Source organism: Pezoporus occidentalis, unplaced genomic scaffold (genome assembly GCF_034315485.1).
Source record: "Pezoporus occidentalis ecotype Australia unplaced genomic scaffold, CSIRO_AGI_Poc_V1 ctg229, whole genome shotgun sequence".
Classification (NCBI taxonomy): Eukaryota; Metazoa; Chordata; class Aves; order Psittaciformes; family Psittacidae; genus Pezoporus; species Pezoporus occidentalis.
In genome coordinates this window covers 1,094,332-1,122,001 of record NW_026914169.1, presented here as the reverse complement: position 1 = coordinate 1,122,001, position 27,670 = coordinate 1,094,332, and the positions used below count along the sequence as shown (strand labels likewise).

General features: G+C 49.8%; 3 protein-coding genes across 6 annotated transcripts; 2 read left to right on the top strand and 1 right to left on the bottom strand.

Moving 5' to 3' along the window:
• Positions 1-145: 145 nt before the first annotated feature.
• CIAPIN1 (cytokine induced apoptosis inhibitor 1) lies at positions 146-10,297 on the bottom strand. Of its 2 annotated transcripts, XM_062621273.1 has the most exons (9): positions 10,193-10,297; positions 6,033-6,208; positions 5,095-5,247; positions 3,532-3,608; positions 3,148-3,316; positions 2,883-2,956; positions 2,444-2,559; positions 1,842-1,911; positions 146-1,370 (listed from the first exon to the last, which is right to left on the bottom strand). In XM_062621273.1, the coding sequence occupies exons 2-9, from the start codon at positions 6,187-6,189 to the stop codon at positions 1,260-1,262; spliced, it is 927 nt and encodes a 308-aa protein (XP_062477257.1). In that variant the 5' UTR covers positions 6,190-6,208; positions 10,193-10,297; the 3' UTR covers positions 146-1,259. The 2 variants fall into 2 exon arrangements, with proteins under 2 accessions (XP_062477257.1, XP_062477256.1); XM_062621272.1 differs by lacking the exon at positions 10,193-10,297 and having other exon boundaries at positions 6,033-6,217.
• On the top strand, positions 10,281-18,444 carry COQ9 (coenzyme Q9). Of its 2 annotated transcripts, none has more exons than XM_062621270.1 (9): positions 10,281-10,347; positions 11,329-11,500; positions 12,088-12,223; positions 12,566-12,708; positions 12,975-13,059; positions 14,234-14,338; positions 16,151-16,306; positions 16,738-16,791; positions 18,340-18,444. In XM_062621270.1, exons 1-9 carry the CDS (start codon positions 10,296-10,298, stop codon positions 18,373-18,375), a joined length of 939 nt encoding a protein of 312 aa, XP_062477254.1. In that variant the 5' UTR covers positions 10,281-10,295; the 3' UTR covers positions 18,376-18,444. The 2 variants fall into 2 exon arrangements, with proteins under 2 accessions (XP_062477254.1, XP_062477255.1); XM_062621271.1 differs by lacking the exon at positions 18,340-18,444 and adding an exon at positions 18,199-18,327.
• A 22-nt stretch (positions 18,445-18,466) lies between these two features.
• On the top strand, positions 18,467-26,406 carry POLR2C (RNA polymerase II subunit C). 2 transcript variants are annotated; one of them, XM_062621275.1, is made up of 9 exons: positions 18,467-18,601; positions 18,872-18,921; positions 19,529-19,597; positions 19,773-19,825; positions 19,941-20,069; positions 21,057-21,108; positions 21,583-21,751; positions 25,216-25,290; positions 25,963-26,406. In XM_062621275.1, exons 1-9 carry the CDS (start codon positions 18,516-18,518, stop codon positions 26,105-26,107), a joined length of 828 nt encoding a protein of 275 aa, XP_062477259.1. In that variant the 5' UTR covers positions 18,467-18,515; the 3' UTR covers positions 26,108-26,406. The 2 variants fall into 2 exon arrangements, with proteins under 2 accessions (XP_062477259.1, XP_062477260.1); XM_062621276.1 differs by lacking the exon at positions 19,529-19,597.
• Positions 26,407-27,670: the final 1,264 nt, after the last annotated feature.

The following is a 27,670-nucleotide window of genomic DNA, read 5'->3' as shown; positions in this document are numbered from 1 at the left end:
TACTGGAGTCATGTTTTCAGTGGAACAGTTTATGGAGAACTCCAAGAGTTAACCCAACATTTAAACAGCTCCAGAACTCACTGAGAGGCTGACTAAAAGGAGAGACACACTTGGAATGCCCCAGCCACTAGTCTGAAAACAAACATTTTACTATCAGTCACTTTTATTTCAAGAACAGCATAGCCTTTCATCCCAGGTCCCACTGGAGATCAGTGTGTAACTCAGGTAGCAGAAGAAGCATTCACATCCTGTAGAGCAAGAGCTCCTAACAAAGCAATCCCCCAGAGACAAAAGCATTGAGTTTTCCTCCTCTCCCGCTCTTGGTGAGCAGCCCAAACAGAGCAGTCCCTCACCCTGCACCTCGTGGGTGCTTCACTGATCACACAAATAAATAGTTCTCAGTATCTTGCTGTGTACAAGCAGATAGTCTAGAAGTTAATTACTGCTGTGTTCTTACCTACTGGACACTGTAGGTAACTGACTTGGTAGCCACAGAGAGAGGCAGCAGGCTCAGACTGCCTTTGCGTTATCAGTTTAACTGGACAGAAAGGTGTGAGAGAAGCAGGCAGATCTTTTTTTATCTGCTCCCTGCTTTAAGGGGAGGAGTTTTCTCAGTGGGACTTAGCCTTTGTCATTTTGATGGAAATAGATGGGGTCACGCTCCCCAAACACTTGGAAATTCATTGTGCCGGCCACACTTCAGACAGGTTGCTGAGCACATGCTGCTCAATGCACTCCCTGCTCCTGGCTTGTGACAGGAGCTGCTGAGCCACCTTCATATGGCAAGGAACTGCAGGTTCACATTTCAAAGAGAGCAGGAGCCCAGTGCCACCCTGAGAGTGAGCCAGAACTGCTGATTCATCAGGGAAAATCAGGACAAATTAAAGCTGTACAACATGGGCATGGGGAAGTACAGTCGTGTCACACACACACAACCTGACACTTGTCTCTACTTCTGTCTGCTGGTGGGACATGCTGTGATCGTCAGTGTCCCAGTATGAAATCAAGCCAGCTAAAACAAAGCATAACATGCTGAAGTCTAATACATATGAGGCCACTTGTCACCGAAGATTATTAAGGTATCCCAAGGCTGACTACAAGTGATGAGCTCACAGCAGTGTCAGTGCCCACAGTGCCCTTCCCACAGAAAGTACTGGCTGGAAAGCATGAGTTTGAGAGGATGAGAAGGACTGCAGGAAGAACCTCAGACTGATGAAAGAGCAGAGGAGTCATTCATGGGACATCCAGAGATGTCTTGGTTAGGCATCATGCAGCTGGTTCTCTTTCAGGAGGATCTTCTCCCCAGGCTTGAAGGCTGGCATCCCCCGGTAAGGGCAGCTGGCACAGCGAAATGCATCCCCCAGGTAGCACTTCCAAGAGAAACAAAGGCACCTTCTGTAACCAGCAGCAACTTTCAGTTCTCTTCCCCTGGAATATGGCTTTTCCAGCTCCTCAGCATGTCAGCACAGAAAACACCTCCCTTCTACCCTCTTCCCAAGGCATGCTGTATTAGCACAGCTGTGCAGGACATTAGGCAAGCTTCCCCCCAGCCAGTGTGCCCACACATGGCTGCATATTGGGCTGGGGCAGTCCCCAAATCCCCCCTGGCTCCCTCCCACAAGGTAACCTGCCCTGTGAGCATAGGAGCAGGGAGGTGAAGCTTCACTGTTCATTCTGACTCCCACAGGGACAGGTGCAGTGATGCAGAGTGTGTGCGCAATGGCAGAAGCAGCACAAGCAGCGTCTGGGAGCGGTACGCTAGCCTAGGGAGCACTCACTAGAGAGCACAGTTCTTAGAGATCATGCCCTGGCAAAGCATAGAAACAAAAATTACTATTTACATTTCCACAGGCAGATTTGGGCTGTACGCTCTTCTTCTCCTGTTCCAGTTCTTCAGCCAGGCCACATGTGCTGTAGAAAAATAAAGAAGTCACCTGCACATTTCTGTTTAAAGGTTGTGAATCACCAACACTCCTTCCACCCCTACTCACATGCAACAGCCCTCATTCTGTCACACAACACAGCTGACACTGGGACTCTCCTGCCCTTCACTTTGTTCCTCAACACCACAGTTTGTGTAACAAGTGTTGAAGCACACTCCTCACCTTTAAACTAGTAGGAAATGGCTGTATGGCATTTGCTATGTGTGCTCTTTCTTCTTCAGATCTGAGAAACCAGGGTTTTAGTCAAGGCACAAACTGCATAGCCACCCTCAGGAAGGCTGCTGATCACATCAGTGTGGTAATTTGTAACAGCTTTGGGGCAGCTAGTCAATTCTCACTGCATTTGGATTTACATTAAAATAATTAAGAAAAGTTATGAACCAAGAGAATTATGCTCTGAAGAACAGCAAATTGCCCACAATCTTTTTAAAACCCATCCAGCTCTGAGAGTTTAATGTTACAGTTGAAAGGTTCACCAATATGCTAATTCCAACACTGACCAGTTCTTGCAGGCTTTCTTCTTGCCCATTTCTTTGCAGGATGGAGCTCTGAGGGACAATGGATCTGGCTTTTTCAAATCCTCTGAATCCAACAGCTCATCAGGGTCCAAAAGATCCTCAAAACACAATGAAAGAGAACACTCAGGAAACTGATTTGTCAGCAGGGAATGCCATTGCTGTATTATGTCCAAAGAAATGGTGCTATCTGTAGCACTAACATTAGAGTGCTGTAGCTGTGCCCCCTTACCTGTGTCTTCCCTCCACCCTCACCACACCTCTGGGCTTTCAAGACCTCAAATATGAGGTATTTTGCCCTAGGGATGCTTTTATGCCTCGTAAGTTGTAAAGCTTCCCAAAAGGCATGACTGAAACTATTTAGAATACAAAAGGAGAGACAAGAAACAGCAGCAAAGTCTCACAAACTATACCAGATACCAACCATCTCTTCATCGTTCATATCATTGGCAGAGAGTGTCCACAGCTTGGCAGTGGCTGGGTCCACAGAGGGCTTTCCTGGAGCCAGAACAAAGGAAGAAATAGTAGTTACTCCTGCCTTTGCCCTGCCTACTCCCAGAAAATATCTGAAACAACTTCGGAAAGCCCCAGTTCACAGGTTTTTACTGTAGCTCTCCTGGGGTGAGCTGTCTCCCTCTTCCAAGGGGTGCTTGCAGGCAATCAGAAATGTAGCACACGCCACTCCTTACCTGAAGCACCAGGTTTCTTGGCAAAGAAAAGCCTGAGCTGACTTGAGGATCCCACTTCAAAATTAGGCTTCTTGCCTTCTATCTGAACAATGATTAGATCATTGCTTTGGTAACCCAAATGCTCTTGGACTGACTGAGCCTCCTCTGGGGTCAATGCTTCCTTTTGCAGCTGCAATGCAAGATTTTAGGTTATCACACTGCAGAAGCCCCAATCCAGCATCCAGTGAACACAATCATTATTTTCAGTCCTACAGAAAACCACTACCTTTGCCAAGCACATTTACAGTAAACCAGGGTAGCTAAACACCTTGTCACCCAGCAAGTCCCCAGGAATCACCACCTACATCACAAGGGACTTTCTGGAAGTGGTCAGTACACACATACCTCCTTCACTTCCACCAACCCAGAGAGAGTCAGAGCTGTGAGGAGTTTGTCTGCTGTCTTGATTCTGCTGTTGTTTCCTGGAAGACACAAAAGCAAGAAGTAGGAGAAGGGAAGAAAAAGAATAGAGGTCACTGAGAAACCTGGAAGAGCAAGAGCTTTAGAAGGAACTGCTCAAGCCAAACCTCTGCTTTAAAACTGGGCCTTTTCTGGCTGACAACAGGAGCAAACCAGGAGAATGCAAGCAGCTTGTTCATTAAAGTAGTAGCCTGTGTGACAAAGCTGTTCTAACTTCAGATCTGTTCTATATATGCCTGAACCTTCCTCAACCCAATTAACGCTCATCAAAAAAAGGATAAAAACCCACCCCAAGACCCAAACAACATTCCCCCAAAATATTTTTACATATTAAAGTGAACAACTCAAGAGGTTTTCAAAACTTGGACTCCTAAATGAACATTTCATTCAGAAGCAACAGTCAAGACCCTTGCTCTTGCAGGCAAAAGCTCTTACACATTCACTGTTTCAGAAACTCATTACAGGTTTATTTGCTGGGGCACAGGATTGTGCTGAACAGAATCCATTCACCCTCTCTCAGTAGTCCCACTTACTCTTTATTGCTAGTCCACCAAATTGCAGCCTGACTCTGGAAAAAAGAAACCTCATCTCCTCCAGATCTGCACGTTCTTAGTTGTGTCCCAGATGTCTTCCACCCTACCCCTAAGGTACCACTTGCACCACAGAGCCACTGCTAGCTCCAAAACATCGGCAAATCTTCCCAAGCTGAAGACGGTGTTTCCACTGCTACTCACACCACCCTTTTCAGCACTGCAGATTGTGCCAGTGCAAACGTCATCAGCACAGATGCTTCTCTTCTTACCACATGGTGTGTTAGTTCCCACTTCCACCCTGAACCAGCTCCTTGTGCCAGCAAAGTTGAAAGCATGTCAAGTACAAGACAGAGAAATAATCTTGTGTTCACCTCCTCTTGTGCTCCCCCAGCTGCCCCTTGGCACATGCTCTGGTTTTACTCTTAAAACTTAAGCCCAAACACTTGTACCTTTTCTGGATACCTATTTCTCAGCTGGCTTCTGGGGCAGCCTCTCCTGGCATTTGTCACCCGTTTTTAAAATCACTTCAGAAGCTCCTTGGAAACACAACATCTGCACCTATTTAACATCACATGCTTTTTTAAGGTAGTTTAGGATCAAGTGCTAAACTTGATCAGCACCCCATCCCTGACAGTATTCAAGGCCAGGTTAGATGGGCCTTGGAGCAACCTGGTCTAGCGGAAGGTGTCCCTGCCCGTGGCAGGGGGGTTGGACTGGATGAGCTTTAAGGTCCTTTCCGAACCACTTTAGGATTTTCACTGGGGAAGAATGACTGCAAATATCTTCAATGGCTACCAGGTTAAACACAGGATAAATGCCTTACTATTCAAGTTAGTGTGTCAAGAGAGTGAACATCGCTGAAGGTCAGTCAGGGTTCCTATCCTTCCATTTCAGCCTAATCCTCATGAGAATTGCTATGTTACCATGAAAACAAGGCTGATGTGGATTCTCTCACCTGATTCTGTAACCACCAGTTCTTTCAGGAGGACACAGCCCCCTGGCTTCAGTATCCGGGCTATTTCTGCCAGCACCTCGGCACTGTGCTGCGCTGTACTGCCTGGTACCATGCCAGAGAGAATCACGTCAAAAAATGAATCCTTGTGAGCAGCTGGAAAACAAGAAGGGGGAAGACGGTTCAATTTTATATATTTACACACAGACCTTTGCTTAACACATCAGTTTCACCTCCCTCCTCATCCCTCATGCTTGTGTACAACAGCAACAACTGATTAAAGACACCATAGGAAGCAAGACTAGGGTATATCACTTCCTTTGCTGTACTGCTGGTGGTAAGAGTTAGCAGTATTGTTCTGAGTGCTGACTTACAAATCACGGAAGAAAATAGAATCACAGACTAGTTTGGGTTGGAAGGGAGCTTACGGCACATCCAGTTCCAATGCCCCTGGCATGGACTAGCTCAGGTTGCTCCAAGCCCTGTCCAACCTGGCCTTGAACACTGCCACAGATGGGGCAGCCACAGCTTCTCTGGGCAACCTGTGCCAGGGCCTCACCACCCTCACAGGAAAGAACTTCTTCCCAAGATCTCATCTCAGTCTCCCCTCTGTCAGGTTAAAGCCATTCCCCATTGTCCTGTCCCTACAGGCCCTTGTCCAAAGCCCCTCTCCAGGTTTCCTGTAGCACCTTTAGGCACTGGAGCTGCTCTAAGGTCTCCCCTTAAGGAGTCTTCTGTTCTCCAGGCTGAACAAGCCCAGCTCTCTCAGCCTGTCTCCAGAACAGAGCTGCTGCAGCTGTTGCAGCATCTTCATGGCCTCCTCTGGACTCACTGCAACAGCTCCACGTCTCTCTTGCTTTGGGACCCCAGAGATGTCAGCTCACACAACAGAAGCACCCTCTCCCTTTAATGAAAGGATAAAAAATGAAGCTAATTCTTACACTGAGACAGCTGGTTGACATTTTCCACAGATACACGATTACCAGCTCCCACCAGTGCCTGAATTTTATCCACCAAATCCTTCAGGGCTTCAGCGGGCGAGGAGCTATCACAGATGATGGCCACGTGCTGGCCTGGCGCGACTCCGTACTCCCCCATGTCCACAGCAGAAGCAAACCTAACAGCAGCAACGGGTCGGGAGGGACACAGAGGAAGGGTTATTGTCAAGCTCAGCACGAACATCTGTGGACAGTCTTAATCACAGAACACTGACTTCTTTTAGTAAATGGAGATTATTTTCTGTAGACAGGCAGTAGAGTTCCCCCAAGCTGAGCATTAACATAACATTCAGAAATAGCTACACTCAAAGGCATAATTCAGTTTCTCTCCAGTTAAGGGGCTAGTTTGCTGGGTGACTGCAGGCCATGCCTAAAAAAAAAACCAAACCAAACCCCCCAAAATGCCCCCAAACCAAACTAAATAACAACAAAAAACTTACTTGCTTTCCTTAAAGATTTTAATAGAGACATACACAGGATTTAGAATCACAGAATAGTTAGGGTTGGAAATGACCTTAAGATCATGTAGTTCCAACCACCCTGCCATGGGCAGGAATGCCTCACTCTAAACCACATCACCCAAGGCTCTGTCCAACCTGGCCTTGAACACCACCAGGGATGGAGCATTCACAACCTCCCTGGTCAACCCCTTCCAGTGCCTCACCACCCTAACAGGGAAGAACTTCTTCCTTATATCCAATCTAAACTTCCCCTGTTTAAGTTTTAACCCATTACCCCCTGTCCTACCCCTACAGTCCCTAATGAACAGTCCCTCCCCAGCATCCTTATAGGCCCCTTTTAGATACTGGAAGGCTGCTATGGGGTCTCCAGACAGCCTTCTCTTCTCCAGGCTGAACAGTCCCAACTTTCTCAGCCTGTCTTCATATGGGAGGTGCTCCAGTCCCCTGATCATCCTTGTGGCCCTCCTCTGGACTTGTTCCAACAGTTCCATGTCCTTTTTCTGTTGAGGACACCAGAACTGCACACAATACTCCAAGCGAGGTCTCACAAGAGCAGACTAGAGTAGAGGGGCAGGATCACCTCCTTCCACCTGCTGGCCACGCTTCTATTGATGCAGCCCAGGATGCGGTTGGCTTTCTGGACTGTTGGCACACACTAAAGCCGGCTCATGTTAAGTTTCTCACTGACCAACACCCCATGTCCTGCTCCACAGGGCTGCTCTGAATCTCTTCTCTGCCCAACCTGTAGCTGTGCCTGGGATTGACCCGACCCAGGTGTAGGACCTTGCACTTGGCATGGTTAAACTTCATAAGGCTGGCATCAACCCACCTCACAAGTGTGTCAAGGTCCCTCTGGACGGCATTTCTGGATTTCCAGACTAGCAACAACTTTTTCAACACAGAATCCCAAACTGGTTTGGGCTGGAATGCACCTCAAAGCTCATCCAGTTCCAACCCCCTGCCACGGACAGGGACACCTTCCACTAGACCAGGTTGCTCCAAGCCCCATCCAACCTGGCCTTGAACACTGCCACAGATGGGGCAGCCACAGCTTCTCTGGGTAACCTGTGCCAGGGCCTCACCACCCTCACAGTAAAGAACTTCTGCCTAAGATCTCATCTCAGTCTCCCCTCTGTCAGGTTAAAGCCATTTCCCTTGTCCTGCCCCTACAGGCCCCTGTCCAAAGCCCCTCTCCAGCTTTCTTGTAGCCCCTTTAGGCACTGGAGCCGCTCTAAGGTCTCCCCTTATGGAGCCTTCTGTTCTCCAGGCTGAACCAGCCCAGCTCTCTCAGCCTTTCTCCAGAGCAGAGCTGCTCCAGCCCTTTCAGCATCTCTGTGGCCTCCTCTGGACTTGCTCCATGTCCCTCTTGTGTCACTGCCCCAGAGCTGTACACAGGAGTGCAAGGAGGTCTCCCCAGAGTACAGCAGAGGGGGAAGAATCCCCTCCCTAACCTGCTGCTCATGCTCTTGGGATGCAGCCCAGCACACTGGGGGGATCCGTGTTCAAGCACACAATGAAGCCGGGTCATGGGGAGCCGGGTCATCGCGAGCTTCTTATCACCCAGCACCCCCAAATCCTTCTCCTCAGGGCTGCTCCATCCAGTCTCCCCCAACCTGTAGCTGTGCTTGGGACTGCCCTGACCCAGGGGAGACTTTGCGCTTAGCTTTGCTGACCTACATGAGGTTCTCATGGTCCCACCTCTCCAACCTATCCAGGTCCCTCTGGATCTCATCCCTTTCTCCAGCGTGTCAGCCATACCACACAACTCGGTGTCACCACAAACTTGCTGACGGTGCTCGATCCCACTGTCCACATCAGCGATAAAGTTGTTGAACTACGACCCCCAAGGAACACCACTTGTCACTGATCTCCACTTGAGCCATTGACCACAATCCTCTGAGTACGACCACCCAGCCAATTCACCAGGTGGTCTATCCATCAATACCATGTCTCTCCAGTTTAGAGACAAGGATGTTGTGTGGGACAGTGTTGAACTGTACAAGTCCACAGAGATGATGTCAGTCACTCTTCCCTTATCCACCAGTGCTGTGGTCCATCACAGAGGGTCACCAAATTGGCCAGGCACAACTTGTCCTTAATAAAGCCACAGCAGCTGTCGCCAGTCACCCCCTTAGTGTCTATGTGCCTCAACACGGTTTCCATTTGACATTAAACACTGCCTTGTCTCTCCCACTCAGGAGGGACCTGACCTAGCAGAATCTGCCTCTGCAGCACATAAGGGGAAAAGAAGAAAAGCAATTTTCAGCCTTCCCAGCATTCCAGACTGAGACTCTCGACTCATGGGTGACACTGTGTGAGCAACTGCACAGAGGGGAACAGACAGTGACAGCTTTGAGAAACCTGTGTGCACCAGTATTTTATAAAAAATTGCATTCCTTACAGAGCCTGCTGAAAATCCACACTCTAGCAGTGTCATAATCACCTGTACTCACAGCAGCACCAGCTACAGGAACAATCACCGAGTCTCTTTCACTCTGCCCCTCCAATACAAACCTGTTTTCCTTCCCATTTAACACAAGCACACAGAATAGGGAGCACAAGTGAGCACACCAGCTGCCCAATATACCTTCAATCGGCTACAAGCCACATGCTTGCTTTGTAACAGCCTGTTGTAAGTAAAGTTGTCACCAGAAGTCATTACATTACACACTCTGGGTAGTGTCTTATTGCCACCATGTTGTCATGAAAGCATATCTTATGGGTACCTGTGCCAGATTCAACGCAGTTGCCTGCAGTCAGGTGTAGAGTGGATTTTGACCCACGGTTCCTCTGGTTCTATGTGCGGTGGACCCCTCTCTCCTGGAAACTGCAAACATGTTCAGAACAGGACAACTCTGCACCTTGTCTGACCCGCTCTAGTAGGAATTTGTACTAATGCAGCCCACAGCACCATTCAATTAAGGAATGGAAGATCTTGGTTATGAGCTCCTGGTTATAGTACCTCCCAGTTGGCCTTGCACACATATGCAACACAAGCTAAGCAAGTACAACAGCCAGTAACACTAGTAACCACACATATAAATCCTACTAAAATGCCATGTTTCCTAGGAAGATGGCAAAAAACCTCAAAAGATACAAAAGCTGTTAGGGTAACATGGCAAAGCTGAATTCAAAGATGCACCTTCCTCCCACAACAGCAAGTTGTGACCTTTCAATACCAGTCCAGGGCCCAAACTGCATCAACAGAACACCAGCCCACTTACCACACCGAAGAGGACTCCTGCCTTACACCACCTTGTGCCACGCAGGGAGGAGGCCCAAGGGCTGGGCCCAGCATAAAGAAGACTTTATCTGAATTCCACACACATTTACCAGCCCTTAAGGCACACCACTGCCCAAAACAGGGCAAGGAGAGGGCTGCAAATAATACTGGAGGTTGCGAGCTTCAACAGATTAAAAAACAAGATACGGGAGGGAATGCCACGAAGGAATGTCACACGGGAATTCCCTGACACACACCCCCTCCATCCCGCCCGCGCGCCCGCAGCGGCCGGCCCAGGCGCAGCCTCCGGAAATCCTTTTTAAAGGGGAAAACGGTAATCTCGGCCTCCAAGCAGGTGTCCCGGTCCTGGTCCCGGTCCCGGTCCCCGTCCCTAGTCCCCCAAGCCGCGCACGACTTACCTCAGCTCAGCTCAGCTCAGCTCGCCTCGCGTCATCCCGGTCTGACGCCGTCACCGCCGCGTCCCGGCGCCGTGACGTAATCCCGCTGCTGCCCGCTTCCAAGATGGCGGCGGCGAAAGGCCTACGGCTGGCGAGTCTTTGGCGGGGCCGCGCCGGTGAGGGGCGGGGGGAGCGCGGCTCGGTGGGTGGGGAGACTGCGTGGTCGTCCTCGTGCCACCGTGACTGGGCCGGGGCCGGGGCCGGGGCCGAGGCCCGGGCCAGGCGGCAGGGCGGGGCGGGGCCGGGCGGAGCGAGGAAGGTGATGTGAAGGGCAGAGGAGCGGCGCCGCTAGGGGGCGGTACGGGGTTGTGTAGTCGCGCCAGGCCTAGGCCTACTCCCAGGCGCAGCCTAAGGCCCAGCCTCAGGCCCAGCCTCAGCCCCAGCTCCAGGCTCAGGCTTAAGTCTGGTCCTTCCTGAGGCTGGTGTCTGTGGACCCTGGTCAGGCAGGCTGGAGATACATAGCCTGCCGCAGGGGTATGCTTGGGGAGCGAAGCCTCTTTCACCTTCCAGGCCCTGAAACTGCGCAAGGCGTTCGAGGGGACTGGGGGCGGGGTTGAGGAGAAGTTAGGTGGTGGTTAAGTGTGGGCTGTGCAACCCAAGCTTATTGCAGTTCAATTATAAATTCTCACAGAGCAGCCGTAATCAAGAGCTGTGTGACCTTTGAGTCACCTGAGAAGCACACGTCGTGATCTCAGTTGTGTCTGTTAACATTGCTGGGATATTACCAAGGGTCAGTGCCTTTCTCTTAACTTCTCTCATTCCTCCCCTTTGTCAGGGACCAAAAAAGAGAGTGGTCATGCTGCAGGGCAGTCAGGGAATGTTTGTGTGCCTGGTTTCCAGTTCAAGACTGGGAAACTCATTTCTGTTTGCTATATGTGCCGTCTGCACAGTTCTTTACCTCACAAAACATTTTCACTTTATTTTCACCAAGTAAATGTGAGCTCAGCTGAGAGGGATGCTTCTCAGAAGTGTAAAAAGACACTTTCTACATATTTCTGTTCTTTTCAGCTGGGTTTACTGCAGCTCTCTGCTTCATCTTAATTTTCTGTGCTTCCTTATATTGGAAAAAGACATTTGAACCTTGGCTTCCCTTTCAGCGCTCCAGTGCCAGCTCTACCCACCACAGCGTGCTCTCCAGGCCTCAGCTGTGCTGAGGAGTGTCTTTGATGAGCAGAAGAAGGAGCCACTGGCATCGTCTTCTCAGCATCAGTTCGATTCACATCCAGCTGATCACCAGCCTGAGCAGGAATGTCAAGGCCGTTGTCCCAGGTAACTCACTAGCTATTTCTAGTGCTGTCCTGCCAATAGACTTTGGTTTCCTGAAACTTGCATAGAAGCTTGAAGACAACGAGATCCAGAGTTAATGAAGCCTCAGACTGCAGCAACTGGAGAGCTGATTTGCTGAGACAGTGCAAATTCCACTGTCCGATGTGGAGACAGGATGGAACTTGCTTTCAAGAGGGAACCTCTCTGGTCTGCAAAACACAGGACTTCAGTCCTGGATTTTTTTGTAAATCCATACAAAATATTGTCCATATTCCTGTAACTGTAGAGTTCCTGCTGGAAAAGCTTATAGTTTAGCTTGTTTTTTTAAAGAAGGGGTAATCTGAGGCTGGTTGATCTTCATGTAGGCACCTAGATTGAGCCCTCCTGTATTTTTCTCTTCTCTTATGGCAAAGGTTCATTAAGAATCCTTTTCCTGGAAACGGAAGGATTTTACAGGAGGAGGTGAGAATTATACTAAGCAGACCTCAAAAGCATGCCAGCACACAGCAGTGGCAGCAAGTGAGTGGCAGAGTCCAGGTTGCTGGTGTTTGATGGTGACATTCCCTCACTGTAATAATACCTTCTCATAGTTACACTGGCCAGGGCGGCCAGGAGTCTGAGGACTATGAGAGCGAGGAGCAGCTGCAGCACCGAATCCTCACAGCAGCGCTGGAGTTTGTGCCTGAACATGGCTGGACTGCAGAAGCCATTGCAAAGGGAGCCAAGGTATGTGGGAGAGAAGCAACAAACCAGTTGAAAACTGGATGAAGCTTAAGTCCAGACAGCCAGGCCTGCATGCTTCCCCCACATACTCTTGGGTGATGCAACCCAGTCAGCAAATGGAATGTGGCCCAGCTACTACAGAATAACCTTGTCAGGATTACAGTAAGGCACAATGTAAAGTAGTGATCCTAAAGAAATGAAAACGTACGTGAAGTACTTTTTAATGCAGTGTTGCTTTGTTTAAATTCATATAACTTTGTTCACGAAAGAAATAAACACTTTTCGCAGCTGGATCCTGCTTAGCAGTATATGACCTGGTCTGTGCTTCTCCATTCTTCCCTGCAGAGCCTGGGTCTCTCTGTTGCTGCTGCAGGGATGTTTTACAGTGATGGCAGTGACCTGATCCTGCACTTTGTGTCTGAGTGCAACACGAAGCTGTCTGAGCTGCTGGAGCAGGAACAAAAGCTAGTGCAGTTGGGCGAAGCAGAGTGAGTATTGGCTATGAAAAGACATCTTCCTTGGCAAACTCTGCCAAAGGGACTGGATAGACAGAGAGGCCTCCTGGGACACAGATACTTTAAGTTAAAAATTAATTTAGCCAAATAAAATCATCCTCACAGAGTTGTACAAAAGGCGTGAAGGATCCATAATACTTCACATATCTACTGCTGAGGCAGACAAGCGATTGACCTTTCAAGTTCAGAATTGAGCTTAATTTGGATATTCTTCACATTTGGGGTTTTTTCTTACCCAGGAAGAAGCCTACAGATCAGTTCCTGAAGGATGCTGTGGAAGCCAGACTGAGGATGCTGATTCCATATATTGACAAATGGCCCCAGGTATAAAATGAATATCGAGATTGTCTCCTTTTTCATTCGTATTTTAAACACTCTGTGACCTTCAACGTAGTCTCTCCACCAGAGCAGTTCAGGGTTGTAAATGAAACCCTCACTGGCTTCACATGATTTGCAGCCTTCAAGAGGAGAGCAGACTTGGCAGGAAGCAGTTAGAGGTGTCCTTAGAACAACGATTTCTCGCAGTTCTGGAAAAGCAAACCACTCCATTACTCACCATCTGGGATCCCAGGGGATGAGCCATGTCTGCTCAGTCCTGTTGCAGTGTCACTGCAAGTCAGGCTCCTTGAAGCATTATTCTAGCTGCACCCATATCACCTGACACCTGGGAACACGGAACTCCTGCTTTGCTGCAGGAAGCTGCTTGCCCAGCATGCAAGTGACAAAACTTTGACAACCTGAGGGCAGATCTGTGAACTGAGAGGGCTCCATGCTTCAAATTTCAGATTTAAGTCTCAAGCTGTTCTTTCTGGGGTGGGAAGGGAATTGAATTTTAGCCACAGTAACAAGCAAGGAGTTCCCAACCATGGGCTGCAGAGACTGTTGCAAAGTCAGCCTCTTGTCCAGAATCACTGCTGGCTTCTGGGCAGCTGCATCCACCATTCCTTACAGAGAGAGAAGACAGAATTCATGGGTTTGTTCCAGATTAGCATAACTTGCCTTGTGAGGGATGTGAGTGGTTTATGACTCTCTTGGTCTTGTGTTACTATGTTCAAAGGCTGCAGGATCCCAGTAGGGCCATTATGAGTGGCTGTTCTGCTTTTGGTGGCTGCTTTGAGTTCAAAGTCAAATTCAGAGAAATGAGAAATTTGACTCCCTGCCCATAGGGGCACAGTGCAAGTGTGAGTCAGTTCAGGCTGTGCTGTTTCCATGCTTGGAGAGGCAGCTTGGGAGAGAAAACATAGTGGGGTTCTTGCTGAGCAGGGGGCATGGAGCTCCAGCACAGGCTAAGGTTTGAGCTCAGCTGCTGCAGCGTTCCAACATGTATTCCACACAAATCCTGCCACTTGGAAAGCTGAAAAGAGCAGGGAGGACTTGTCACTGGGAGCTGGAGGCAAGTCAACAGCAGCAGGGCAAAGATAACAGAGCATTGTTGGTCTGCCTTAATGTTATATCCTTCTCTCTTCATCTCTTCCATTTATCTGTGTTTCCTTTGCAGGCTCTGAGCATCCTGTTGCTCCCACGTAACATCCCGTCCAGCCTTAACCTCCTCACCAGCATGATTGATGATATCTGGCAGTATGCTGGAGACCAGTCCACAGATGTAAGTCCTGGTGCTTTACAGACTGGCTGGAGCTACCCCTCAGCACCTGAGCAAATTGATGGGTTGAAGCAGGCATTGGGGCATGTCTCTCTTGAAACTATCCTGTTGTTGAATGAGAAAGACATTTTCAGAAGCACCCAAGGATCTTTTCCAACGAGTTTTAAGAGCCAATAGGACTAAATGCAAATTAATACCCATGAGATTAGTGCAAATTAAAGGTCTTGCCTTCCTAGACAAAATTCTTGTGATTTTCAGCCTAAACCTTGATCTGTACTCAGTGCATGAGCAGTGTGTCTCTGTCACATGTCTGTTCCACCAGCAGTAGCATTTGCAGATTTGACTTGAAAACTTTTAAAGAACCTACCCAAAAATACCATCAGCTTATTAAAACTTTCATCTTTCTGTCAGGAAATGAAAGAAAATTATAACTTAATTAAAACAATAAATTACTTTAATTCATATAGATGTAGGGAGAAAGGGGAAAAGCTGAATGAACCATGTTAATAAAGTACTTTAATAAGCTGCTTTTATCTGTGTATAAAAGAGAAGCTACTGCAGTGAAAAATAAATAAGATGATACGAAAATTAAAGGAATAAACCAGAAGAGATGTGAAAGACTGTGGCTGCATCAGGAACTGCAAGTCCATTTTGGGTTATGAAAGTCCAATTGATGTGTCAGTTAGTGTCTGCACTGAGCTGTTCTAAAATCTCTTCACAGGCAGGGATTAGGAGAGGTTCTAAAGTTTGTCTTTTTGTTGGCACCTTTGTGCCAGTTACATGAGTTTCCTTTGGGAAGCTGTGGTGCTCAGCCCCCCCCTCCTTTCCCAGTAACAGGGTTTAGTGTCAATTGTGGTGGACCCCTCCTCACCACACCAGGAGCACAGTAGAGTATATGAGTGCCTCAGAGACCTCTTTGGGTGGGTTTTTCAGAGCAGAAGGAGAAATCAACAGAAAGCATTTGGTCTTGGGCACCTTAGAGATGAAGCTGGAAGTGGCAGCATTCTTCAAGTTTTTCCCCTCATCATGGTGCAGGCAGTGCAGAGCTTTCCATCCAGCTTGTTTTTGAAAACAAGGCCTTTGTAGTCATGAATGGAAGACCCAGTATTTTTTCGAGGCAATAGCAGCAAATGAAGAGGAAGCCTCATTTTAAAATGTATTTATATATGTTGTCTGCCAGAGGTTCCAAGTGCAACTGGAAAAACTGAAAAGTTGAAGTTATTTGTGCCTCTTTGCATTGTGTAACCTGTTGTAACACATCCAACCGCACTGCTGCTAGCAATGTGCTGATGCATTTAGTGAGTCAGCAGGCAGTACTGGCATTTCAATGACAGGATTTGGGAAAGGTGTATCTCTGTGTGATATCTTGCACATTTCTGTCCCCTGTTTGTTCCCTTTCTTCATGCATGTATCTGGTACAAACTGTAGCTCAGTGCTCAGTATAGCTGTTTCTCACCTCAGATCTTTGCATTGCCTACTAGGTATCTGTAAAGCAAAGATGGGCTCAGTGCACACAGGCTCACACACAGGGAAGAGAGGATTCCTTGCAGCCAGCAGCAGGTGCTGGAGATCTTGTTCAGCAGTTTTAGATGCCGTACTTGACCTCTGTCTGATGCTATAGGAGCAGCTGTGCTATCAGATGTTTGTGTTGGCTGATGGCCTACTGCATCAGAGAGACACACGTTAAGTGGGGAAGGGAATGTGCAGTTGGAATGCTGTTTTCCTTTGCCATTCTCCAGTCTGCTTTCGTGGGCTGTATCCTTGATCTGCATTCAGGTCACAACTTCCCCTCTCTCTCATTCCCTGCCCTTGTAGTTTAACTGGTACACCCGTCGAGCTGTACTCACTGGCATCTACAACACCACTGAACTGGTGATGCTGCAGGATTCATCCCCTGACTTTGAGGAGACTTGGCGCTTCCTGGAAAACAGAGTAGCTGATGCCATGAGCATGGGCAATGCAGCTGATCAGGTAACGTTACGGGCAGGGTACACATGCAGCGTCCCCCGTCTCCCCAGATACACCTGCAGACATACCTGTCTTCCCAGTTACACAGACCATTCAGCTGCAGAGAGACCACCTTGCACTGAGGGGTGGTTGCATAAATGCAATAAATCCTCTAGTAAAAAGGTATTTTCTATTAAAATGACATGTATTTTCTAGTAAAATTACATGCCTTCTTTGTGCACACTGGCCTTATGGTTTGGAGACATATATTCCCAGGAAATGTCTTCCATGTTTCTTATCTCTGGCTATCACTTGTCTGCAGTGCTTGGCTTCTGTCAAAACCTTTCCGTAGTAAATACATGTTTATTGTGCACTACGTCTCTGTACTTGTGTGTCTACAAGTGTAACTGCAAAAGGAAGCAAAAGGTGGTTGGCGTTATCCTTGTGTCTTCTAGGTACAGTCAACAGGAAAAGCAGTTGTCCAGGGCCTGATGGGAGCTGCAGTTACTGTAAGTAATGCACGGCTGTAAGGGCAGAATTATTTCTCTACCTTTCCTTGCTGAATTTCAGCATGTTTTTTCTCCCAAATCTAGAACACAGCATGAAAATGAATAATCTCTCGTAACTACATGTAAGGATGATTTTATGGGTAGTTTGGTGTTAGTTCACTGTTTTGGGGTGAAATAACTTGTAATAGAGCATAAAAATTTAAGTCTGAAGCTACAGAGTGAGCTTTAGGGATGAGAGACAAGTGATCAGAATAAATGCAAATGTTCTACATCACTTCTTGAGAGATCTCTTCCTCTGCCAGTGCCTGCCCTGGATATCTTGACGGAAGGCCCATGCCACCATGGACACTTGGGAGGTGGCACCTGTCTCCAGGCCACAGCAGGGTGATTTCCTCAAGCTGTTCCAGTTGACTGCAGTGTGCTTCCAAGAATCCTTTCATTTTTTGGTAGCATCTTGGACTGCTTTGTGTCCATGTAGAGGAAGCTGCTTTTCCTCTGGGATACAGAACAATCCTTCTTGTACCCAAGAATGGTTTTGAAGGGCTTCAGGGTCTCCCTGTGATTCTATTTTTAGACAACTTGCATTGCATTTAGCAGCAAAGTGATTTGCTTGTTATGAGAAATCCATTCTAATTTATCATTACAAGACAGGCTGGAACATAAACTAGAAATAATTTTTACTGTATGAAACAGTGCTCAAGAATTTCTCCCACCTCCTTCCCCCTGCGGTGGAATCATTTCACATCTTCAGTGTTTCTCAGCCTCTCCCTGCTTTCACATGTGCGTGTGGACCCTCCACTAAAGACATTCCCAAGGTCAATGTGTGCTCTTGTACATCAGCAGATCCACTGTGCAGACGAACAGGAGGAACTGGGCTGCTTCTGATGGGGGGTTACAGGCAGTTTGTTTTAGGGCAAAATCATCTCAGTATATTAACTGTTACGGACCACAAGTCCTTAGCAGAACATTCCATGTCCAAGAGTGCTGCACAGGAGTGAGTGCACAGCTGGACAGGTACACTGAGCTCTTCAGGTCTCTGCAAAATGGACAAGCAAGCTGAGTCTCTCAAAAGCTTAAATTCATTGTCAGAGTCTGTGTGGCCACAAAAATAGAGTCAGCAGAGTGGTTAGACTAGGTTGCTCCAAGCCCCCTCCCGCCTGGCTTTAAACACCGCCAGGGGTGGAGCAGCCACAGCTTCTCTGGGCAACCTGTGCCAGCGCCTCACCACCCCTCACAGTGAAATACAGCCAAGCTGAAACCTTGCCTGGGGAGCAAGTTCAGGTCATAGAATGCCCGTGGCTGGATCCATGGTGATCTTTCTCCCCCGCACTTTTACGTTCACCGCTGTTCACAGAAGGTGCCTTTCGTCCCAGGCACGCAGCAGTCTTCTTTCTCCTCCTCACCGAGCTCAGGCGGCTCTTCTGAGGCCAGACTTGCTGCCCAGCAGCGCTGAAACCTTCGGGGCCGGGCAGGACCCTTCGTGCCTTGGGAAGAGGGGCGTCGCCCCGGGGTAGCAGCACTGAACCCGCTTCTCCCTCTGCCCCGCAGATCAAGAACCTGGTGGGGCTGAACCAGCGCCGGTGAGGAGAGACGCGGCGGCGCGGGAGCGGGCCCGGCCCTTCCCCGGCACCAATAAAGTCACTCTGCAGGGTAGCACGGACTCTTTCTGGGGGCGCACCGGCGGGAGCGGGGCATGCCGGGCCTGGCGGCGGGCGGGAGCGGCCATGCCGTACGCCAACCAGCCCACGGTGCGCATCACCGAGCTCACGGACGAGAACGTCAAGTTCATCATCGAGAACACGGACCTGGCGTGAGCGCCGTGCGGGCGGGACAGGGGGAGAGCCGGGCCCCGGGGGAGGAACCGGGCCCCGGGGGAGGACTCGGGCCATGGGGGAGGAAAAGGCCGCGGGGCGGCAGGAACCTGTCCCTGGGGAGGCCCGCACAGGTCCTGCAGTGCCTACGGCGCGGGCCTCTCGGTGTTTCCGAGGTAAAGCCTAGTCCGGCGGCTGTGCAGGCGGGCCGGAGAGCTGCGAAGCTCCGCGTCCCCTCATTCCTGAACACGGGTGTTTCTTCCCCTCAGGGTGGCGAATTCCATTCGGAGAGTGTTCATCGCAGAAGTCCCCATCATAGGTACCGCGTACTGCAGTCAGGCCTGTGGGCTGCTGGCCCGTCATTCTTACTGCTTCCCTTCCTTTTCCTCTTGCAGTTCCAAGCTGCTTCTAGCTCACCTCGTCTGTGTTTAGCCTGTTCTGTGTGTAACCAGAGGCTGCCTTAGTTTTGCTGCAGTCTCCACAATGTTTTCTGTGCTCTCACAAAATCCTCAGCTTTTTCCCACAGAAATTTTCAGAGAATCCCAGAATGGTTTGGGTTAGAAGGGACCTTAAAGCTCATCCAGTTCCAACCCCTGCCATGGGCAGGGACACCTTCCACTGGAGCAGGTTGCTCCAAGCCCTGTCCAACCTGGCCTTGAACACTGCCAGAGGTGGGGCAGCCACAGCTTCTCTGGGCACCCTGTGCCAGGGCCTAAGTACCCTCACAGGGAAGAACTTCTTCCTAAGATCTTATTTCAGTGTCCCCTCTGTCAGGTTAAAGCCATTCCCCCTTGTCCTATCCCTACAGGCCTCTCTCAAAAAGACCTTTTTGAGATTTCTTGTAGCTTCATTAGGTGTTAGAAGACTGTTACAAGGTCTCCCCTAAGCTTTCCCTTACTCTGCTTGTGACTTTCTCCTCTCTGCAGCCATCGACTGGGTGCAGATAGATGCCAACTCCTCTGTGCTTCATGATGAATTCATTGCGCACAGGCTGGGTGAGTGCTGGGTGCAGGGTGGATGTGCAGCAAGGCAAAGGTCATGAGTGAAATCAGTCTAGGGACACTGAAGCACCTTTTGCGGGAGGCTGCTGTTCCTCCAGCCGTGTTGGCAGGAGGATTAGTGCTCCTGTGGCCTCACTTGGCCAGTCCCACAATTTTCTTTTTCTTACAGGTCTCATCCCACTCACTAGTGATGACATTGTGGATAAAATGCAATATTCCAGAGTGAGTCAAGCAAAATGGGGGTGCTTATTTTGATGGTGGTGGGTGTCTGATCTGATGGGAAGCGCTTTCTTGATGGGAGAGGTTTGTCATAAAGGTCTTGACCCATGTGTTCCAGGATTGCACGTGTGATGAGTTCTGCCCGGAGTGCTCTGTAGAGTTCACCCTGGACGTCCGGTGTAATGAAGACCAGACTCGTCACGTCACATCCCGTGATCTCATCTCCAACAACCCCCGGGTCATTCCAGTCAGTGCAATCCCTCTGCCTGCCATTGAGTGCCCTCTCTATGTTCCTGTTGAGGCAGACACTTGGGATGTGGACAAAGCACAGCCTTTGAGCATGTTTCATGTTGCCTAAAGCCCCACTTAAACTGCAGTGGGAGAGCAAAGCACTTACATCTGTAGAGATAGCAGTGTGTGCCAGTGCCCTCCTTTTCTTCTCCTCATTGTCCTCCACTTGCTGTCTTGTGGCTTGTCAAAACAGCATGGCCTTGCTAAAGTTTCATCCCATACCCCTCATCCCAAACTCTTTGGATGCTCTAGTGTTGTTCCTCAATCTTGTCTGAAGCACTTGGAGCATGTGTGCTTGTGTCCTTCTGCTGTGTCACTGCAGCTTCCTGCCTGCTTGTGCCAGAGCTCGGACAGGAGCAGCCTCTTCGAAGGCTTGGCAGCAATCCCAGTGCCTCTGGTTCTTGATTCTTGGCACAGCAAGGTGTGAGGAGCCTGTGCCAGGGCACAGCTGCCAGACTGCTTTTGCTCAGTTGCCTTGAGTAGAACTGGTGGAGCCAAAACAGAACAGGTGCAAAGAGGCATGTTTTAAGACGCTATTGATGCCAGAGTTGGATGTCACCTCAGCCTGGGGCTGGTGGCAGTGCCTGCCTGGTTAAAGCCTAGCTGTAGCCCACTGTGCCTTGCCCCCTTTGGCTGAGTGCAGTGAGTGCCATGTGTCACACCAGCAGTCTTGGGTGCTTGTCAGAACCAAGCAGCTAGGCTGGAGTACTCCATCTTGGCAGGGAAAGCAGGCAAGCTGGCTGCTGGAGATGGGTGTTACATATGTAGCTGCAGCTGCCTGAATTGTCCCAATTTCCATTAAATATGGGGGGCTGGATTTGGTCTTGTAAGTCATTCCAGAATGGGTCTCTGCAGTCTTCAACTTTTGCAGGCAACTGCTACTTGGTGTGGAGGGAATAGCTGATCTTGCCATAATTCACTTGCTTTTGTTGTTCTTCTGCAGGTAACATCTCGGAGCAGAGACAATGACCCCAATGACTATGTGGAGCAGGATGGTAAGTGATTTTCACAGGGAGGAGGAGCTGGAGGAGGGCATGAGTTTTTCTTTCAGGCTCTTTCATTCTTCCTTTAGTAGCTATGTAACCGCAGAGCAGTGGTAAGATTGGTGAAGAGAATCCAGCATCGCTGGGCTTAGCAGTTTGTCTTAATGACACTTCAAGGCTATCCCCAAAACCAAAGTCTGTGTCAGGGGGTGCTTCTGTCTCTTGTGAGAGCTCGGAGATGGCAAAGATGCAAAGTGGTTTCTGTCTGCTGTTGGCTGGGGACTGTGCATCTCTTATTTTACGTAGCAGAATGCGTCCTAGATACTCTAGGCACACAGATGAGCCCCTCTGAGAATCCAAGCGATTGGATTGGATAGTCGCATCTTCCTGGGGACTAAGAAGGAATTGTGATCCTTTGCCTAGTGTGATCCTGCACACTATTTTCTCTTCTGCAGCCTACTCCAACATGCTTGTGCTTTTCCGCAGACATCCTCATTGTGAAGCTGCGGAAGGGCCAGGAGCTGAGGCTGCGAGCCTATGCCAAGAAGGGCTTTGGCAAGGAGCATGCCAAGTGGAACCCCACAGCCGGTGTCGCCTTTGAGTATGACCCAGACAATGCGCTGAGGCACACCGTGTACCCCAAACCAGAAGAGTGGTATGTATGGAGGGACTGGGAAAGATAATTTGGGTCAGCAACTGACCATGAGCGTGCCTGTAACTTCCCCTTGCACAGACTATGCTCCAGTGTTAGGGTACCAAGGCCAGTCCCTTGATTGCAGCTGCATACATCTCCCCTCCTGTGCTGTCGCTGCTGTTTTACCTCACTTTCGTATTCTTTCCCACCACTTTTTTCTGCTTTTTCTTCCCTGCACAAGTGGCATGTAGGCTAGGGTAAAGTCTAAAGAAGAAATAAATCCACACAAGATGGAAGAGGTTGTTATGAGAGCAAAGAGCATAACATTAGGTTGCAAGCCTGATTTTGCAGCTCTGAGGAAGCCCAGTGTGTGGCTCTGATCTCTCACATGCATCTCCTAACTCCTGGAGCCTGAGCTCTGACAGCAGGGTTTTCCTCTCTGGCCCTTTCCTCTGCTCTGACATACCATCCTGCACAGGTACCATGCTGCAGCACATCTAAAAGTTACATGATTTTGCTCTTGGAAAGCTGCTGCCCTGGTTTGGCCAGGGCAAGGACTTTACCTAGCGGCACTTTTCCATGAGTGTGGAGCTCCACACATCAGCTTTTCTCCCCGCACCTGAGCTCTGCATCCCAGTGTTCACCAGGCAGGCATCCTGTCATTGAGCACTCTGCAGCCAGCAGCGGGGTGAGGACCTGGGTGCTTTAGCCAAGGCAGGCTGTGAGCAGGGACAAGGGGTGGTGGATATGCTGCTGTAACAGCAGGGCAACAGCCAGAGGTTAGGGAGACCTTGGTGCATGAGCAGGATTTGGTGCAGGGTCTGCAGAAGCAGAGCTGCAGCTGGAGAGGAGGTGAGTGCCAGAAGGGGTTCAGCGGGTCTTCCTCCTCTTGCTGCCAGATTTGCCTCTGCAAATGACTGCAGGCAGTGGCAGGCAAGTGGCAGGCTGTTGTTCTTCCATGTTGCCCATTTTAAACCTGGGTGCTTGGACCCAGAACATGGGATTACACAGAATATGGATTGCAGAACATGGCCTCGTGCTCAGCTGTCTGTGAATGCGCTTCCCAGAGGGGCAGTTAGCCTGGATTTCCAGCTCAGCCTGACTGCCAGGGGCTTTCTGCTTAGGAGCTGGCCTGGAGATCCTGTGTAGCTAGGTTTGCACTCTGGATACTTGAGAAGCCTTTTGGTGCTGAGGGTGGAGGTGAGGGTGAGTCCGTAACATGCATGAAGTGGGCTGGGACCTGCCTGCAGCCATCCCAGTCCTGTTTTTGGGATGGAAGGAGCAAATATTGCTTGGCTTTGATGGGGTCTGCAGGGCATGTTCGTGGGTCCGGTTAGGGCAGTTTGGGTGAGGATGAGATGTGACAGGTTTTGGGCTCCTTCAGCATTTGGTCAGGGTGGTACTCTGGATTCTGCAGTAGGAACCAGGCTGGCTGGTAGTGCTGGAAATCTAGGAGTGGGCATCTTCCTTAGTATTGATGGGCTGTACATGTGGACTGAAGCTGGATTTTGAGACCTGCCAGCTACAGACCAGGCTGTTGGGGAGATAACCCATAAGGACTGTGATGAGGTGGTGCAGTGTGGAGGAGGAGGATGCTGCTTTGCAGTTTTGTGGACAGGAGCATGTCACAAGAGTTTACATGCCAGCCTGTACTTTTTCACAAGCAGTTTTGGGGTGGAGCTGAATAATTTTGAAATTCCAAGATAGGCTTTTTTTTTTTTTTCCAAATGATTTGTAGCAGATAAATTGCCCCACAGTTTAGCTGGTGGTCTGATAGATGGATTGGATGCTTGAGAAGCAGAAATGTCTCTGTGATGTGGAATTTCAAGTTGGAATTTGAAATCCGTTTGGGCTTCATTTGGTGCTATAAAAATTCTGTAATTTCTACTGGAGAGGGTCCAGTGGGGGCCACAAGGATGATGGGGGGTCTGGAGCATCTCTCTTGCAAGAAGAGACTGCAGCAGCTGGGCCTGTTTAGTCTACAGAAGAGCAGACCTAGAGGGCATCTCATCAGTGTAGATCATATCTTGGGAGGATGGTGCCAGACTCTTTTCAGTGGTGCTCAGCAACAGGACAAGGAGCAATGGCCATAAACTGAAATACAGAAAGTTTCACCTCAGCAAGAGGAAGAACCTCTTTCTATTGAGGGTGGCAGAGCCCTGGAACAGGCTGCCCAGTGGATTATGGAGTATTCCTCTCTGGAGACATTCCAGACCCACCTGGGTCCTGTGTGACCTTCTCTAGGCAACCCTGCCTTAGCAGGGGGTTGAACTGGATGATATCCAGAGGTTCCTTCCATCCCATATGATTCTGTGATTCTGTGAAGCTTGACATTAGAGCTCTCTGTTCCTTGATGATATATCCATCTTTCCAAGTTCATCTGATTCCTGTGCGGACAATACAGAGACAAAGGCTTCTGCTGTCCAAGGCTAGCTGTTACTTTTGGTTTGTTTTTTCATGCTAGTTGCTTTTGGAGGCTGTTGGCATACAGCTGGACTCTCAAAACAGCTGTGGTGGAAACCTCTGTCCTGTTTTCAGTCATAGGTGGTTCTGCAAGTAACATGAACACCCAGCTGTATTGACACACTATCTCTCTCAGTTACAGAGACAGGATTTGTTACAGAGGCAGGATTTGTTGAAGAAGTGCAGTTTTGAGGCAGCTCATGGCAGGGTGCTCAGATCAGCCTTGCTTGCTATTGCTGGGGCAGAGGAAGGCCAGCAGGAGATCTTGGCGTGCACAGAATTTTCTGTGCTGGCTTTGCGGATAGCTCAGGGCTTTGGATTTTTAATTTTTTTTTATGTGGAGGAAATGCTTCCAAAAAGTCTCTCTGGTATGATGTCCTATAAGCCAAGGGATGCAATGGGGAAAAAGACGTGTTGGCCTAGCTGAGGCACAGGTAGTGCAGTGGTTTTGGTAGTGACATGTGTAGAAGGGTGGAGGTGGAGGTCATGGGATGGGGCTCACTAATGTAGCTGAGGTCAAATACAGGAGAATTTTTTTCCTGCTGGGCCCAAGCTGGCCAGACCTTCCCATCTCAGCTGTCCTGCCCAGGTTGAGTGTTGGAGTGGTCCCGTGTTTTCCTGGCCAAGTGAAAAGTAGAAAGAAAAGATGATTGCTCCAAAACCAGCATCCAGGCTTCTCCATAAAGAAAGTCCCTGCAGACATCACTGTCCCTTCACTTTAGGCACCTGCCAAATTGTGCCAGTGTAGGTGGATGGAGCCACAGTACCCTGCACAGGCTCACTAAACTGGGGCAGGGCAGGGCTGATCCTCCAGCACCACTAGGTGCCTATGTGGCACTAGTGAGGAGCCAGAAAGGGCAACATGAGACTGAGCTTTTCTCTGGGACATGGTGCTTCATTACTGCTGGATGTCAGCCCCTGTGTTCACTCTGGGGCTGAGCAGTGCTGCTGAGAGCCTGAGCTCCATGGGGCCAGGCTGGAGTGTGGGCTCTGTGGTAACTTGTCCTGCTCTTTGATTCCAGGCCCAAGAGTGAGTACTCGGAGATCGATGAGGAGGATGCTCAAGCTCCCTACGATCCCAATGGGAAGCCAGAGAGGTGGGAAGCTGAATATGCTACTGTAGCTGCAGAATGGGGTAACTAGCAGGGTCCATGTTGTCAGCTTTTGTCAGTGCAGGAGTACTCGCTCTGTGCTGAAGTTTGCCTGCCCAGGGACCTGGTGTTCCCGGAAAAGCAGGGTAAAAGATGGAGTTAAGTGGTGATATGCCCAAGCCTGGTAGGTTTTCCCCTCTGGGAGGTATTGGATGGCTGTCCCGAGTTTGTGTTCTCAAGCTGGGCAGTGCGGCACTAGGTGGAGTGTGAGGCCTGCAGCGGAAAATGGCTTCAGACATTTATTCACCCGTGTGAGTGTCTCATGCTGTGATTGCTGGTGATACCCCTCTCCTGGGTTATTTGCACTGCAGGGGTGCCTGCAGCCAGCCTTACTCCCTGGTGTGAGGCTCTGTGCTGGCTCACGGGTTATGGTCCTGAACAGAAATAAACTTAGAAGTGCTCCTGCAGCCTGTGAAGCCACAAGAGTTGGTGTGACAATGGCAGAGGGGCAGTGCTGGCTGTTGCTGCTGGGGAGGTGAATGATGCTGGTGGCTGGGATTCCAAGCAGATCTCCCTGCAGTGGGTCAGGACAGGCTGGAACAGCTCAGCAGGTGCTTTTTGGTTTTGCACCTCGTCACAGAGCAGATGGTGACTTAACCCACCAGCTTGTAACCTCAGGTTTTACTACAACGTGGAGTCCTGCGGTTCTCTGCGCCCGGAGACCATCGTTCTTTCTGCACTCTCTGGCCTGAAGAAGAAACTGAGTGACCTCCAAACCCAGCTGAGCCATGAGATTCAGAGTGATGTCCTCACTATAAACTGAGGTGACGCCTTTCAACAAAGTGCTGCAGGAGGTCTTTGCCTCTGCCCAGCAGTGCTCTGTATCCCTCATCTCCCTCTGCCTTTTCTGGCCCAGGTCTGCATGTCCGGTGACATCTCTTCCCTGGTCTTCCTTTCCAAGGAATGCCATCATGATGTCTAGGATAACGCAGAAAGGGAATTGGTGAGCATCTTGGCTGGGACAGGCTTTTTTTTTCAGTGTTTTAGAGTTTTAGGCCAGAGTTTGCCGATGCAGCAGTGTACCTCAGTTACTCAACCCTACCTTGTCCATTCTTACTATGCTTAATAAAGCCTTACCCCCTTCCCTGTGTTCTGTCATCTCTGAAAGCTCCTCGGGGGCTGGAGGAGGAGAAGTCACATCATCTACTTCTCTCCAATAGACATTAACTTAATGAGATCTCCTTTGGAGAGACCATTGCTCTCTGCTGCTGATTGCTGCTCTTGACATTATCTCCTAAGGAGACCAGACCCCTCCAGCAGGTAGCTCATCATTTACCGATCCAGAGCTGTGTTTAAATTAAGCAAATGTTTGATACTGGGCTGTGAAGGGAGATGCTGCAGAAAGCAGTGCTGCAGGGGAGCCCAGGTGGGCTGGGCAGGCTTAGCTGCATTTAAAAACTCTGAAGCAGACTCTACCCATGTTCTCTCCTAATCTTTATGTTAGGAGAAGGCATGGCAGGGAGCCTGTCACTAATAACCCCTGGCTGACAGCTTCCTGTCTGCCCACAGCCCCAAGGTGGGTTCCATGGCATGCTGGAGCTTGGTGTAAGTCCCAGACCGTGACCACTGAGGCAGCAGCTTAAGGGCTTCAGCAAATGTCTGGGTCAGCCCTTCTTGTTCCCTCCATCAGCACCCAGAAGGACTTGGGATGAGCTGCTTGGTGACATGCTCCTGGAGAGATCTGTCTCTTCCTTACTGCAGCGGCTGGGAGGGAGGGAAAATGCGTGTGTGCCACAGTGCTTATCCCAGCGTGGATGCAGGGCAGGGGGACAGCTTGGAGAGCAGGGGTGGGTGCTCATGCTGGGCTGGAGAGAGCAGCTGGAGTCAGTGCTGTTGTTGCTTCCATGTCCTTGCTGTGGCAGAGCCAGCTCCCTACAACCTGTCCCTATGCCTGGAGAGAGCACTGCCCTGACTAGCATGGCTCTAACCTTGGAGCCAGTCATGTCATGGGTCACTGAACTGGCAGAGTTCTGGAAGAGCTGGGAGACGGAGTGGCTCGGAACTCCTTTGCCTGGGGATGCAGAGCCACCACTGCTCTGGGCCATCCTCAGAGCCATGGGCTGCTGGAGGTGAGGGGTGGCAGTGGGGTGCTGGCATCCTGCTTTACTTGGGATTGTTTAATGGAGGGTAGCAGCTGCCTCCACCTTTCTCCCCTCCCCACCAGTTTTAGCCTTCACTTGGAATGTCCCGGCCATGGCTGGAGGCAGAACAAAGCCCTGAGCTGAGCACACTGCCAGCTGTGGTAGGAAATCTCCCCACATCAGCACTTTTCTCTCTGGCAGACACTTGGACTTCCGAGTGTGCTTGGATGGAACAGACACACAGG

Coding starts and splice junctions, on each gene's coding strand:
- POLR2C (XM_062621275.1), top strand. CDS start 18,516: ATGCCGTACGCCAACCAGCCCACGGTGCGCATCACCGAGCTCACGGAC. Junction 18,922..19,528: donor CGCAGAAGTCCCCATCATAG/GTACCGCGTACT, acceptor TCCTCTCTGCAG/CCATCGACTGGGTGCAGATA. Junction 19,598..19,772: donor ATTCATTGCGCACAGGCTGG/GTGAGTGCTGGG, acceptor TTTTTCTTACAG/GTCTCATCCCACTCACTAGT.
- COQ9 (XM_062621270.1), top strand. CDS start 10,296: ATGGCGGCGGCGAAAGGCCTACGGCTGGCGAGTCTTTGGCGGGGCCGC. Junction 12,709..12,974: donor GTGCAGTTGGGCGAAGCAGA/GTGAGTATTGGC, acceptor TTTCTTACCCAG/GAAGAAGCCTACAGATCAGT. Junction 13,060..14,233: donor ATATTGACAAATGGCCCCAG/GTATAAAATGAA, acceptor TTTCCTTTGCAG/GCTCTGAGCATCCTGTTGCT.
- CIAPIN1 (XM_062621273.1), bottom strand. CDS start 6,189: ATGGGGGAGTACGGAGTCGCGCCAGGCCAGCACGTGGCCATCATCTGT. Junction 5,248..6,032: donor TGTCAACCAGCTGTCTCAGT/GTAAGAATTAGC, acceptor CTTGTTTTCCAG/CTGCTCACAAGGATTCATTT. Junction 1,912..2,443: donor AAGAAAGCCTGCAAGAACTG/GTCAGTGTTGGA, acceptor ATTTTTCTACAG/CACATGTGGCCTGGCTGAAG.